We start from the raw sequence: 14221 nt of genomic DNA, 5'->3' as shown, positions 1-14221 counted from the left end.
TGTCCGGCAGGGACAAGCGGAGGCTAGGAGCGGCCACTCGCTGCGGAGGAGGTGCCGGAGCTGGCGGAGGAGATGGTTGCTGCTGTAGCAGTGGCAGAAGTTGCTGTAACATGGCGGTCAACTGCGACAGCTGCTGTCCTTGTTGGGCAATTTGCTGCGATTGCTGGGCGACCACCGTGGGTAGGTCAGCGAGACTTGGCAGCGGCACCTCAGCGGGATCCATGGCCGGATCTACTGTTACGATTCGGCTAGCTGGATGTGGATCCTCTGCGTCAGCGAGGGATTGGCGTGGACCGTGTCGGTGGACCGGTTCTAGGGTTGCTACTGGTTTTCACCAGAGCCCGCCGCAAAGCGGGATGGTCTTGCTGCGGCGGTAGCAACCAGGTCGTATCCACCGGCAACGGCTCAACCTCGCTGACTGCTGAGAAGGCGTGGGACAGAAGGACTAGGCAGAGGCAAGGTCAGACGTAGCAGAAGGTCGGGGGCAGGCGGCAAGGTTCGTAGTCAAGATGGATAGCAAGGGTTCAGGTAACACAGGCTAGGACAACACTAAACGCTTTCTCTGGCACAAGGCAACAAGATCCGGCAAGGGAGTGCAGGGGAAGTGAGGTTAAATAGACAGGGAGCAGGTGGAGGCTAATTAGGCTGATCGGGCCAGGCACCAATCACTGGTGCACTGGCCCTTTAAATCTTAGAGAGCTGGCGCGCGCGCGCGCCCTAAGGAGCGGAGACGTGCCAGCCGGGGGCCGGGACAGGTGAGTGGCTTGGGATGCGATTCGTGAGCGGGCGCGTCCCGCTATGCGGATCGCATCCCCGCCGGCAGTGTCAGTGCAGCGCTCCCGGTCAGCGGATCTGACCGGGGCGCTGCAGAGAGAGGAACGCCGCGTCTGTCCACCGCCATCTTTAACCCTCACATCCACGTCTGTCCACCGCCATCTATAACCCTCACATTCACGTCTGTCCACCGCCATCTTTAACCCTCACATTCCCGTCTGTCCACCCCCATCTTTATCGCCTCACATTCCCGTCTGTCCACCGCCATCTTTAACGCCTCACATTCACGTCTGTCCACCGCCATCTTTAACGCCTCACATTCACGTCTGTCCACCGCCATCTTTATCGCCTCACATTCACGTCTGTCCACCGCCATCTATAACCCTCACATTCACGTCTGTCCACCGCCATCTTTATTGCCTCACATTCACGTCTGCCCACCGCCATCTATAACCCTCACATTCACGTCTGTCCACCGCCATCTATAACCCTCACATTCACGTCTGTCCACCGCCATCTTTATCGCCTCACATTCACGTCTGTCCACCGCCATCTTTAACGCCTCACATTCACGTCTGTCCACCGCCATCTTTAACGCCTCACATTCACGTCTGTCTACCGCCATCTTTATCCCTCACATTCACGTCTGTCCACCGCCATCTATAACCCTCACATTCACGTCTGTCCACCGCCATCTTTATCCCTCACATTCACGTCTGTCCACCGCCATCTATAACCCTCACATTCACGTCTGTCCACCGCCATCTATAACCCTCACATTCACGTCTGTCCACCGCCATCTATAACCCTCACATTCACGTCTGTCCACCGCCATCTATAACCCCCACATTCACGTCTGTCCACCGCCATCTTTATCCCTCACATTCACATCTGTCCACCGCCATCTTTAACGCCTCACATTCACGTCTGTCTACCGCCATCTTTATCCCTCACATTCACGTCTGTCCACCGCCATCTATAACCCTCACATTCACGTCTGTCCACCGCCATCTTTATCCCTCACATTCACGTCTGTCCACCGCCATCTATAACCCTCACATTCACGTCTGTCCACCGCCATCTATAACCCTCACATTCACGTCTGTCCACCGCCATCTATAACCCTCACATTCACGTCTGTCCACCACCATCTATAACCTTCACATTCACGTCTGTCCACCGCCATCTTTAACCCTCACATTCACGTCTGTCCACCGCCATCTATAACCCGCACATTCACGTCTGCCCACCGCCATCTTTAACCCTCACATTCACGTCTGTCCACCGCCATCTATAACCCTCACATTCACGTCTGTCCACCGCCATCTATAACCTTCACATTCACGTCTGTCCACCGCCATCTTTAACCCTCACATTCACGTCTGTCCACCGCCATCTATAACCCCCACATTCACGTCTGTCCACCGCCATCTTTAACCCTCACATTCACGTCTGTCCACCGCCATCTATATCCCTCACATTCACGTCTGTCCACCGCCATCTATATCCCTCACATTCATGTCTGTCCACCGCCATCTATGACCCTCACATTCACGTCTGTCCACCGGCATCTTTAACCCTCACATTCACGTCTGTCCACCGCCATCTTTATCGCCTCACATTCACGTCTGTCCACCGCCATCTTTAACCCTCACATTCACGTCTGTCCACCGCCATCTATAACCCTCACATTCACGTCTGTCCACCGCCATCTTTATCGCCTCACATTCATGTCTGTCCACCGCTATCTTTAACCCTCACATTCACGTCTGTCCACCGCCATCTTTATCGCCTCACATTCACGTCTGTCCACCGCCATCTATAACCCTCACATTCACATCTGTCCACCGCCATCTTTATTGCCTCACATTCACATCTGTCCACCGCCATCTTTATCGCCTCACATTCACGTCTGTCCACCACCATCTTTAACCATTTGAAGACTTTCTCTTCTCCAGTACATTGCAACCCCGAAGCTTATATTCAGTTCTTCACGAGGTCGGAGGCGTCTACAAATGGGAATAATGCAGTATTGTCCCAAAACTAGGAAGACATATGTTCCTGTGGCTTTTTCTCTAAAAAGGTCGTGTCCCATTGAGAATTCGATCATAGGAGGTACCGGCGGCAGTGAAGGTCACGAGATCCAATGGATCTCTACGGGCCTGAAGATGGTCCTTGACTCTTCCGATACTTCTCTGATTGATATCGTGGACCCATCACCACCTTCTCAGAATCCGTGGCTCCTCCTGGACATTGCTCCTTTGTATTACCTGCTCTATGCTTCTCTCTTGGACTCGGTCTTCACTTTTTGCAGGTTGCCCAGGAGTCAGACGCCATATTGGATATGGATCTCTATATATTGTGTGTGTATATCTCTTTATATTTAGAGATGTGTCCTTCTGAGAGGTCAGTGGAGTCTATGACCCAGGACACCACCATGTATATTTCTCATGACCCCTTTTCTTAGATGGTTGACATGCTTCCATTTCGTGGTGTTTTTCACCTCTGCTCGCACTTTTTGGGCGGTGAGAATTCTTTCTATTTGATCATCTGCTGTTTTGTTTCCGTGACGTGCGCTATCGCTCTATTTATGAAGGAACTTTGAGGTCTCCAAGTTTGACTGTTCCAGAATGGACTCTCTTGGGCGAGTTCTCGTGCTCCTTGTTCTCTGTTCCGGAGGGTTCTGTGAGGTTCTACAAAGCTTCTCTGATGTCCCAAATTGCCAGAATTTCTTCTACCGAGGGCAGGAACCATTGGGCCTGGCCTCCAATACCACTGCCAGTATCTGCCAGTGCCTGCAGGGAGGGTACCACTATGCCACCCTCTACCACCGCCTGGCACGTGTGCCCATCTACTCGGCATACATCTTAGAGGTTTCCACCACGCCTCGTCCTGATCTCTCCTCCTCCAACTGGTACCTGGAGCCAATGGTAAGAACCGATCTACGAAGGTCCGACCGGTAATACTCGGCTTTGTATATTTGTATCCAGGGAAGGGTCATTGTACCTGAAAAATAGCGCCACCCCGCTCTACTGGATGTGTGAGATTGTGCAATCCGACCATATTCACATTGAGAGCTATGCTGCAATACTAGACACAACCAAAAGACAGGTGTGGCGCTGTTTTTTTAAACCAGTAGTCATGTTTATCTAACCCTGTACAATCCATTTAAAGGGACTCTGTCATCAGGTTGAGCCAACACTGTAATGTGTACGGTCAGCAAAACACCACACTATGTCTGCTCTTAAAGGGACTCTGTCATCAGTATCACCTACACTTAGCTTTTATACAGGCTTTTAGTGCGGGTGACACTGATTAAAATGATACGCACCTCATCCCCATCCCTCACGGCATTCCGCTGTGAGGCAGCTCATTAGCATACCACCAAAAAGGTCTATAACGGTGGAGCGCAGCGACGGATGGGGATGAGGTGCGTTTCATTTTGATCAGTGTCACCTGCACTACAAGTTGGTATAAAAGCTAAGTGCAGGTGATACTGATGACAGAGTCCCTTTAAGAGTAGACATGGTGTGGTAGTGTTGTGCTGACCGTACACATTACAGTGTTGGCCCAATCTGTAGCAGAATCGGACTAATATGCATTGTGGCCTCCTAACTATCCTCAGATGGCAGATATCATGGGGGAGGAGGTGAAAGAGGGGTCTGGAGGGAGGAGGGTAGAGGAGTCTGGAGGCAGGAGGGCAGAGGAGTCTGGAGGGAGGAGGTTAGAGGAGTCTGGAGGAGAAGGACAGAGGAGTCTGGAGGGAGGAGGTTAGAGGAGTCTGGAGGAGGAGGGCAGAGGAGTCTGGAGGGAGGAGGTTAGAGGAGTCTGCAGGAGGAGGGTAGAGGAGTCTGGAAGGAGGAGGGTAGAGGGGTCTGGAGGAGAAGGACAGAGGAGTCTGGAGGGAGGAGGGCAGAGGAGTCTGGAGGGAGGAGGTTAGAGGAGTCTGGAGGAGGAGGTTAGAGGAGTCTGGAGGGAGGAGGGTAGAGGGGTCTGGAGGAGAAGGACAGAGGAGTCTGGAGGGAGGAGGTTAGAGGAGTCTGGAGGAGGAGGGTAGAGGAGTCTGGAAGGAGGAGGTTAGAGGAGTCTGGAGGGAGGAGGGTAGAGGGGTCTGGAGGAGGACAGAGGAGTCTGGAGGGAGGAGGGCAGAGGAGTCTGGAGGGAGGAGGGCAGAGGAGTCTGGAGGGAGGAGGGTAGAGGGGTCTGGAAGGAGGAGGGTAGAGGGGTCTGGAGGAGAAGGACAGAGGAGTCTGGAGGGAGGAGGGCAGAGGAGTCTGGAGGGAGGAGGTTAGAGGAGTCTGGAGGAGGAGGTTAGAGGAGTCTGGAGGGAGGAGGGTAGAGGGGTCTGGAGGAGAAGGACAGAGGAGTCTGGAGGGAGGAGGTTAGAGGAGTCTGGAGGAGGAGGGTAGAGGAGTCTGGAAGGAGGAGGTTAGAGGAGTCTGGAGGGAGGAGGGTAGAGGGGTCTGGAGGAGAAGGACAGAGGAGTCTGGAGGGAGGAGGTTAGAGGAGTCTGGAAGGAGGAGGTTATAGGAGTCTGGAGGGAGGAGGGTAGAGGGGTCTGGAGGAGGACAGAGGAGTCTGGAGGGAGGAGGGCAGAGGAGTCGGGAGGGAGGAGGGCAGAGGAGTCTGGAGGGAGGAGGGCAGAGGAGTCTGGAGCGAGGAGGTTAGAGGACTCTGGAGGGAGGAGGGTAGAGGAGTCTGGAGGGAGGAGGGTAGAGGGGTCTGGAGCGAGGAGGTTAGAGGAGTCTGGAGGGAGGAGGTTAGAGGAGTCTGGAGGAGGAGGTTAGAGGAGTCTGGAGGAGGAGGTTAGAGGACTCTGGAAGGAGGAGGGTAGAGGGGTCTGGAGGGAGGAGGGCAGAGGGGTCTGGAGGGTAGAGGGGTCTGGAGGAGGAGGACAGAGGAGTCTGGAGGGAGTAGGGCAGAGGAGTCTGGAGGGAGGAGGTTAGAGGAGTCTGGAAGGAGGAGGTTATAGGAGTCTGGAGGGAGGAGGGTAGAGGGGTCTGGAGGAGGACAGAGGAGTCTGGAGGGAGGAGGGCAGAGGAGTCGGGAGGGAGGAGGGCAGAGGAGTCTGGAGGGAGGAGGGCAGAGGAGTCTGGAGCGAGGAGGTTAGAGGACTCTGGAGGGAGGAGGGTAGAGGAGTCTGGAGGGAGGAGGGTAGAGGGGTCTGGAGGGAGGAGGTTAGAGGAGTCTGGAGGGAGGAGGTTAGAGGAGTCTGGAGGAGGAGGTTAGAGGAGTCTGGAGGAGGAGGTTAGAGGACTCTGGAAGGAGGAGGGTAGAGGGGTCTGGAGGGAGGAGGGCAGAGGGGTCTGGAGGGTAGAGGGGTCTGGAGGAGGAGGACAGAGGAGTCTGGAGGGAGGAGGGCAGAGGAGTCTGGAGGGAGGAGGGTAGAGGAGTTTGGAGGGAGGAGGGTAGAGGAGTCTGGAGGGTAGAGGGGTCTGGAGGGAGGAGGTTAGAGGAGTCTGGAGGAGGAGGTTAGAGGAGTCTGGAGAAGGACAGAGGGGTGATCAGGGGATGAGATATGAGGATCATGAGATGTGAGGATCAGGAGATGAGATGTGAGGATCAGTAGATGTGAGGATCAGTAGATGTGAGGATCAGTAGATGTGAGGATCAGTAGATATGAGGATCAGTACATGAGATGTGAGGATCAGTAATTATGAGAATCAGTAGATGGGATGTGAGGATCAGTAGATGTGAGGATCAGTAGATGAGATGTGAGAATCAGTAGATGGGAGGATCAGTAGATGTGAGGATCAGTAGATGAGATGTGAGAATCAGTAGATGAGATGTGAGGATCAGTAGATGAGATGTGAGAATCAGTAGATGGGAGGATCAGTAGATGTGAGGATCAGTAGATGAGATGTGAGAATCAGTAGATGAGATGTGAGGATCAGTAGATGAGATGTGAGGATCAGTAGATGTGAGGATCAGTAGATGTGAGGACCAGTAGATGAGATGTGAGGATCAGTAGATGAGATGTGAGGACCAGTAGATGAGGTGTGAGGATCAGTAGATGTGAGGATCAGTAGATGTGAGGATCAGTAGATGAGATGTGAGGATCAGTAGATGAGATGTGAGGATCAGTAGATTTGAGGATCAGTAGATGTTAGGATCAGTAGATGAGATGTGAGGATCAGTAGATGTGAGGATCAGTAGATGAGATGTGAGGATCAGTAGATGAGATGTGAGGACCAGTAGATGAGATGTGAGGATCAGTAGATGAGATGTGAGGACCAGTAGATGAGGTGTGAGGATCAGTAGATGTGAGGATCAGTAGATGTGAGGATCAGTAGATGAGATGTGAGGATCAGTAGATGAGATGTGAGGATCAGTAGATTTGAGGATCAGTAGATGTTAGGATCAGTAGATGAGATGTGAGGATCAGTAGATGTGAGGTTCAGTAGATGAGATGTGAGGATCAGTAGATGAGATGTGAGGATCAGTAGATGTTAGGATCAGTAGATGAGATGTGAGGATCAGTAGATGTGAGGTTCAGTAGATGAGATGTGAGGACCAGTAGATGAGATGTGAGGATCAGTAGATGAGATGTGAGGATCAGTAGATGAGATGTGAGGATCAGTAGATGAGATGTGAGGATCAGTAGATGTGATGTGAGGATCAGTAGATGAGATGTGAGGATCAGTAGATGAGATGTGAGGACCAGTAGATGAGATGTGAGGATCAGTAGATGTGAGGATCAGTAGATGTGAGGATCAGTAGATGTGAGGATCAGTAGATGTGTCACGATGCCGGCTGGCAGGTAGTGGATCCTCTGTGCCAGAGAGGGATTGGCGTGGACCGTGCTAGTGGACCGGTTCTAAGTCACTACTGGTTTTCACCAGAGCCCGCCGCAAAGCGGGATGGTCTTGCTGCGGCGGTAGTGACCAGGTCGTATCCACTAGCAACGGCTCAACCTCTCTGACTGCTGAAGATAGGCGCGGTACAAGGGAGTAGGCAAAAGCAAGGTCGGACGTAGCAGAAGGTCGGGGCAGGCAGCAAGGATCGTAGTCAGGGGCAACGGCAGGAGGTCTGGAACACAGGCTAGGAACACACAAGGAAACGCTTTCACTAGGCTCTAAGGCAACAAGATCCGGCAGGGGAGTGCAGGGGCAGTGATCAGATATAGTCTGGGAGCAGGTGGAAGCCAATTAAGCTAATTGGGCCAGGCACCAATCATTGGTGCACTGGCCCTTTAAGTCTCAGGGAGCTGGCGCGCGCGCGCCTTAGAGAGCGGAGCCGCGCGCGCCAGCACATGACAGCAGGGGACCGGGACGGGTAAGTGACCTGGGATGCGATTCGCGAGCGGGCGCGTCCCGCTGTGCGAATCGCATCCCCGACGGCCATGACAGTGCAGCGCTCCCGGTCAGCGGGACCGACCGGGGCGCTGCGGAGAGAGAGACGCCGTAAGCACTCCGGGGAGGAGCGGGGACCCGGAGCGCTAGGCGTAACAAGATGAGATGTGAGGATCAGTAGATGTGAGGATCAGTAGATGAGATGTGATGATCAGTAGATGTGAGTGTCAGTAGATGAGATATGAGGACCAGTAGATGAGATGTGATGATCAGTAGATGTGAGGATCAGTAAATGAGAGGTTAGAACCAGTAGATGTGAGGATCAGTAGATGTGAGGACCAGTAGATGAGATGTGAGGATCAGTAGATGTGAGGATCAGTAGATGAGATGTGAGGACCAGTAGATGTGAGGATCAGTAGATGTGAGGACCAGTAGATGAGATGTTAGGATCAGTAGATGTGAGGATCAGTAGATGTGAGGATCAGTAGATGAGATGTGAGGACCAGTAGATGAGATGTGAGGATCAGTAGATGTGAGGATCAGTAGATGAGAGGATCAGTAGATGAGATGTACACTCCCCCAGTCCTGTACCTGGCGCGCTCATTTGGATCTCCCGCTCTTTTGTCCCCAGTTGGGCGGAGTCTTCCAGAAGGAAATGCTCCAACCCTCCAGCTCTACGATGCAGCAGAACCTGCCGGGTGTGGAGGATCAGTAGATGAGATGTGAGGATCAGTAGATGAGATGATCAGTAGATGTTAGGATCAGTAGATGTGAGGATCAGTAGATGAGATGTTAGGATCAGTAGATGAGAGGATCAGTAGATGAGATGTGAGGATCAGTAGATGAGATGTGAGGATCAGTAGATGAGAGGATCAGTAGATGAGATGTGAGGACCAGTAGATGAGAGGATCAGTAGATGAGATGTGAGGACCAGTAGATGAGATGTGAGGATCAGTAGATGTTAGGATCAGTAGATGAGAGGATCAGTAGATGAGATGTGAGGATGAGTAGATGAGATGTGAGGACCAGTAGATGAGATGTGAGGATCAGTAGATGAGATGTGAGGATCAGTAGATGAGATGTGAGGATCAGTAGATGTTAGGATCAGTAGATGAGATGTTAGGATCAGTAGATGAGAGGATCAGTAGATGAGATGTGAGGACCAGTAGATGAGATGTGAGGATCAGTAGATGAGATGTGAGGATCAGTAGATGAGATGTGAGGATCAGTAGATGAGATGTGAGGATCAGTAGATGTTAGGATCAGTAGATGAGATGTTAGGATCAGTAGATGAGAGGATCAGTAGATGAGATGTGAGGACCAGTAGATGAGATGTGAGGACCAGTAGATGAGATGTGAGGATCAGTAGATGAGATGTGAGGATCAGTAGATGTTAGGATCAGTAGATGAGATGTTAGGATCAGTAGATGTGAGGATCAGTAGATGTGAGGATCAGTAGATGAGATGTGAGGACCAGTAGATGAGATGTGAGGATCAGTAGATGTTAGGATCAGTAGATGTGAGGATCAGTAGATGAGAGGACCAGTAGATGAGATGTGAGGATCAGTAGATGAGATGTGAGGATCAGTAGATGTTAGGATCAGTAGATGTGAGGATCAGTAGATGAGATGTGAGGATCAGTAGATGTTAGGATCAGTAGATGTGAGGATCAGTAGATGAGAGGACCAGTAGATGAGATGTGAGGATTAGTAGATGAGATGATCAGTAGATGTTAGGATCAGTAGATGTGAGGATCAGTAGATGAGGGGATCAGTAGATGAGAGGATCAGTAGATGAGATGTGAGGATCAGTAGATGAGATGTTAGGATCAGTAGATGAGAGGATCAGTAGATGAGATGTGAGGATCAGTAGATGAGATGTGAGGATCAGTAGATGAGAGGATCAGTAGATGAGATGTACACTCCCCCAGTCCTGTACCTGGCGCGCTCATTTGGATCTCCCGCTCTTTTGTCCCCAGTTGGGCGGAGTCTTCCAGAAGGAAATGCTCCAACCCTCCAGCTCTACGATGCAGCAGAACCTGCCGGATGTGGAGGATCAGTAGATGAGATGTTAGGATCAGTAGATGTGAGGATCAGTAGATGAGATGATCAGTAGATGTGAGGATCAGTAGATGAGATGTGAGGATCAGTAGATGTTAGGATCAGTAGATGTGAGGATCAGTAGATGTGAGGATCAGTAGATGAGATGTTAGGATCAGTAGATGTGAGGATCAGTAGATGAGATGTGAGGATCAGTAGATGGGATGTGAGGATCAGTAGATGAGATGTGAGGATCAGTAGATGGGATGTGAGGATCAGTAGATGAGAGGATCAGTAGATGTGATGTACACTCCCCCAGTCCCGTACCTGGCGCGCTCATTTGGATCTCCCGCTCTTTTGTCCCCAGTTGGGCGGAGTCTTCCAGAAGGAAATGCTCCAACCCTCCAGCTCTACGATGCAGCAGAACCTGCCGGATGTGGAGGATCAGTAGATGAGATGTTAGGATCAGTAGATGTGAGGATCAGTAGATGAGATGATCAGTAGATGTTAGGATCAGTAGATGAGAGGATCAGTAGATGAGATGTTAGGATCAGTAGATGAGAGGATCAGTAGATGAGATGTGAGGATCAGTAGATGTTAGGATCAGTAGATGTGAGGATCAGTAGATGAGAGGATCAGTAGATGTGAGGACCAGTAGATGAGATGTGAGGATCAGTAGATGAGATGTGAGGATCAGTAGATGTGAGGATCAGTAGATGTTAGGATCAGTAGATGTGAGGATCAGTAGATGAGAGGATCAGTAGATGTGAGGACCAGTAGATGAGATGTGAGGATCAGTAGATGAGATGTGAGGATCAGTAGATGAGAGGATCAGTAGATGTTAGGATCAGTAGATGTGAGGATCAGTAGATGTGAGGATCAGTAGATGTGAGGATCAGTAGATGTTAGGATCAGTAGATGTGAGGATCAGTAGATGTGAGGATTAGTAGATGAGATGATCAGTAGATGTTAGGATCAGTAGATGTGAGGATCAGTAGATGAGAGGATCAGTAGATGAGATGTGAGGATCAGTAGATGAGATGTGAGGATCAGTAGATGAGATGTGAGGATCAGTAGATGAGAGGATCAGTAGATGAGAGGATCAGTAGATGAGAGGATCAGTAGATGTGAGGATCAGTAGATGTGAGGATCAGTAGATGAGAGGATCAGTAGATGGGATGTGAGGATCAGTAGATGAGATGTGAGGATCAGTAGATGAGATGTGAGGATCAGTAGATGAGAGGATCAGTAGATGTGAGGATCAGTAGATGAGAGGATCAGTAGATGTGATGTACACTCCCCCAGTCCCGTACCTGGCGCGCTCATTTGGATCTCCCGCTCTTTTGTCCCCAGTTGGGCGGAGTCTTCCAGAAGGAAATGCTCCAACCCTCCAGCTCTACGATGCAGCAGAACCTGCCGGATGTGGAGGATCAGTAGATGAGATGTTAGGATCAGTAGATGTGAGGATCAGTAGATGAGATGTGAGGATCAGTAGATGAGAGGATCAGTAGATGAGATGTGAGGATCAGTAGATGAGATGTGAGGATCAGTAGATGAGATGTGAGGATCAGTAGATGTGAGGATCAGTAGATGTGAGGATCAGTAGATGAGATGTGAGGATCAGTAGATGAGAGGATCAGTAGATGAGATGTACACTCCCCCAGTCCTGTACCTGGCGCGCTCATTTGGATCTCCCGCTCTTTTGTCCCCAGTTGGGCGGAGTCTTCCAGAAGGAAATGCTCCAACCCTCCAGCTCTACGATGCAGCAGAACCTGCCGGATGTGGAGGATCAGTAGATGAGATGTTAGGATCAGTAGATGTGAGGATCAGTAGATGTTAGGATCAGTAGATGAGATGTGAGGATCAGTAGATGTTAGGATCAGTAGATGTGAGGATCAGTAGATGAGAGGATCAGTAGATGAGATGTGAGGATCAGTAGATGTGAGGATCAGTAGATGAGATGTGAGGATCAGTAGATGAGAGGATCAGTAGATGAGATGTACACTCCCCCAGTCCCGTACCTGGCGCTCATTTGGATCTCCCGCTCTTTTGTCCCCAGTTGGGCGGAGTCTTCCAGAAGGAAATGCTCCAACCCTCCAGCTCTACGATGCAGCAGAACCTGCCGGATGTGGAGGATCAGTAGATGAGATGTTAGGATCAGTAGATGTGAGGATCAGTAGATGAGAGGATCAGTAGATGTGATGTACACTCCCCCAGTCCCGTACCTGGCGCGCTCATTTGGATCTCCCGCTCTTTTGTCCCCAGTTGGGCGGAGTCTTCCAGAAGGAAATGCTCCAACCCTCCAGCTCTACGATGCAGCAGAACCTGCCGGATGTGGAGGATAGTCAAGCGGTGAATGACGATTATAGGAACTCCGGCTACAGCCGCGGTCATGTGAACCCCAGCGGGCACCACAGCAGAGTGTCCCAACTCTCCACCTTCACCTTCACCAACATGGCGCCTCAGGACTCAACCTTCAACAGTGGGACCTGGAATCAGTACGAGACGTTCCTGCGGGACAAGATCCTGACCTCCTGCCAACAGACCTACGTCCTCAGTGGGGTCATCATCTCCGGCTCCCACCCCGGGGAGGGCAAATGGCTCCGCAACCGCGTCAATGTCCCCACCTTCTTCTGGAGCGCCTTCTGTTGTGTAAGGTCGGACGGAACGAGGAGGGTGGAGGGAAGATTGGGCCGGAACACCAGTCCCTACGATGTGGTGACCAAGACCATCCCCGAGCTGGAGGCCATACTGGGCGGAGTGTATGGAGGACGGGTGGCATTGTTCTCCGGGGGCTGCCAGTGAGGGGCCCATGTGTCTTCTGCTGAGAAGGTCCTTCACATCAGGAAGCTGAGATCTCGGCTGATGTATGAAGGACCATAAAGGGGACCCAAACTCACCAGGGACCCCAACACGTCAGCCCAGACCTCAGCTCCCCAGGGCCACAGTGTCCAACCTCTCACTATTCACTGAGTGTGATAAAGAAGGAAGAACCCAGCGGAGGCTCTTCAGGTACTAGCATCTCTTGGCCTCCTCTTGGTCTCCTCCGTGGCCTCCTCTTAATCTCCTCTTGATCTCCTCTTGGTCTCCTCCGTGGCCTCCTCTTGATCTCCTCTTGATCTCCTCTTGGCCTCCTCTTGGCCTCCTCTTGATCTCCTCTTGATCTCCTCTTGGTCTCCTCCGTGGCCTCCTCTTGATCTCCTCTTGATCTCCTCTTGATCTCCTCTTGGCCTCCTCTTGGCCTCCTCTTGATCTCCTCTTGATCTCCTCTTGGTCTCCTCCGTGGCCTCCTCTTGATCTCCTCTTGATCTCCTCTTGATCTCCTCTTGGCCTCCTCTTGGCCTCCTCTTGATCTCCTCTTGATCTCCTCTTGGTCTCCTCTTGGCCTCCTCTTGGCCTCCTCTTGATCTCCTCTTGATCTCCTCTTGGTCTCCTCCGTGGCCTCCTCTTGATCTCCTCTTGGCCTCCTCTTGGCCTCCTCTTGATCTCCTCTTGGCCTCCTCTTGATCTCCTCTTGGCCTCCTCTTGGCCTCCTCTTGATCTCCTCTTGGCCTCCTCTTGATCTCCTCTTGGCCTCCTCTTGGCCTCCTCTTGATCTCCTCTTGGCCTCCTCTTGATCTCCTCTTGGCCTCCTCTTGGCCACCTCTTGGCCTCCCCTCATCTCACATGGTGTCTTCCCCTCAGTCCAGACCTCAGCAGTAATATCTCAATAAACCAGATGACGTTATATATTCACCGGTGTCTTGTGGTTTCTTCCTTCTGGACATAATGTTCCCGGTCTCCTGGTAATTGTACAGGTGGGGCCGGTGTTGGGTTATTTAGGGCCCCGTGAGGGGGAACGTGTAAGTGTGGGGAGGATATGGAACGGAAAACTTGGTGAGACATCATAATGGGGTGATGTGGAGGTGCCATGGAGTCCCCACTAATTCCTGTTCTCTCCTGTAGGTGTCCTCAGGGGATGGAGAGAAGTATACCGGGTGTAATTCCTGTTCTGTCCTCTAGGTGTCCTCAGGGGATGGAGAGAAGTATACCGGGTGTAATTCCTGTTCTCTCCTGTAGGTGTCCTCAGAGGATGGAGAGAAGTATACCGGGTGTAATTCCTGTTCTCTCCTGTAG

At 51.6% G+C, this 14221-nt stretch overlaps 1 protein-coding gene across 1 annotated transcript; it reads left to right on the top strand.

The window, feature by feature from the left end:
* Window positions 1–3404: 3404 nt before the first annotated feature.
* LOC130317706 (endonuclease domain-containing 1 protein-like) lies at window positions 3405–12910 on the top strand. The gene is made up of 2 exons (XM_056552847.1): window positions 3405–3704; window positions 12371–12910. Exons 1-2 carry the CDS (start codon window positions 3405–3407, stop codon window positions 12908–12910), a joined length of 840 nt encoding a protein of 279 aa, XP_056408822.1.
* The last annotated feature ends 1311 nt before the right edge of the window (window positions 12911–14221 follow it).

This window comes from Hyla sarda, unplaced genomic scaffold (assembly GCF_029499605.1).
Source record: "Hyla sarda isolate aHylSar1 unplaced genomic scaffold, aHylSar1.hap1 scaffold_2008, whole genome shotgun sequence".
In the NCBI taxonomy this organism is placed as follows: domain Eukaryota; kingdom Metazoa; phylum Chordata; class Amphibia; order Anura; family Hylidae; genus Hyla; species Hyla sarda.
This window is presented reverse-complemented; position numbering and strand designations above follow the sequence as displayed.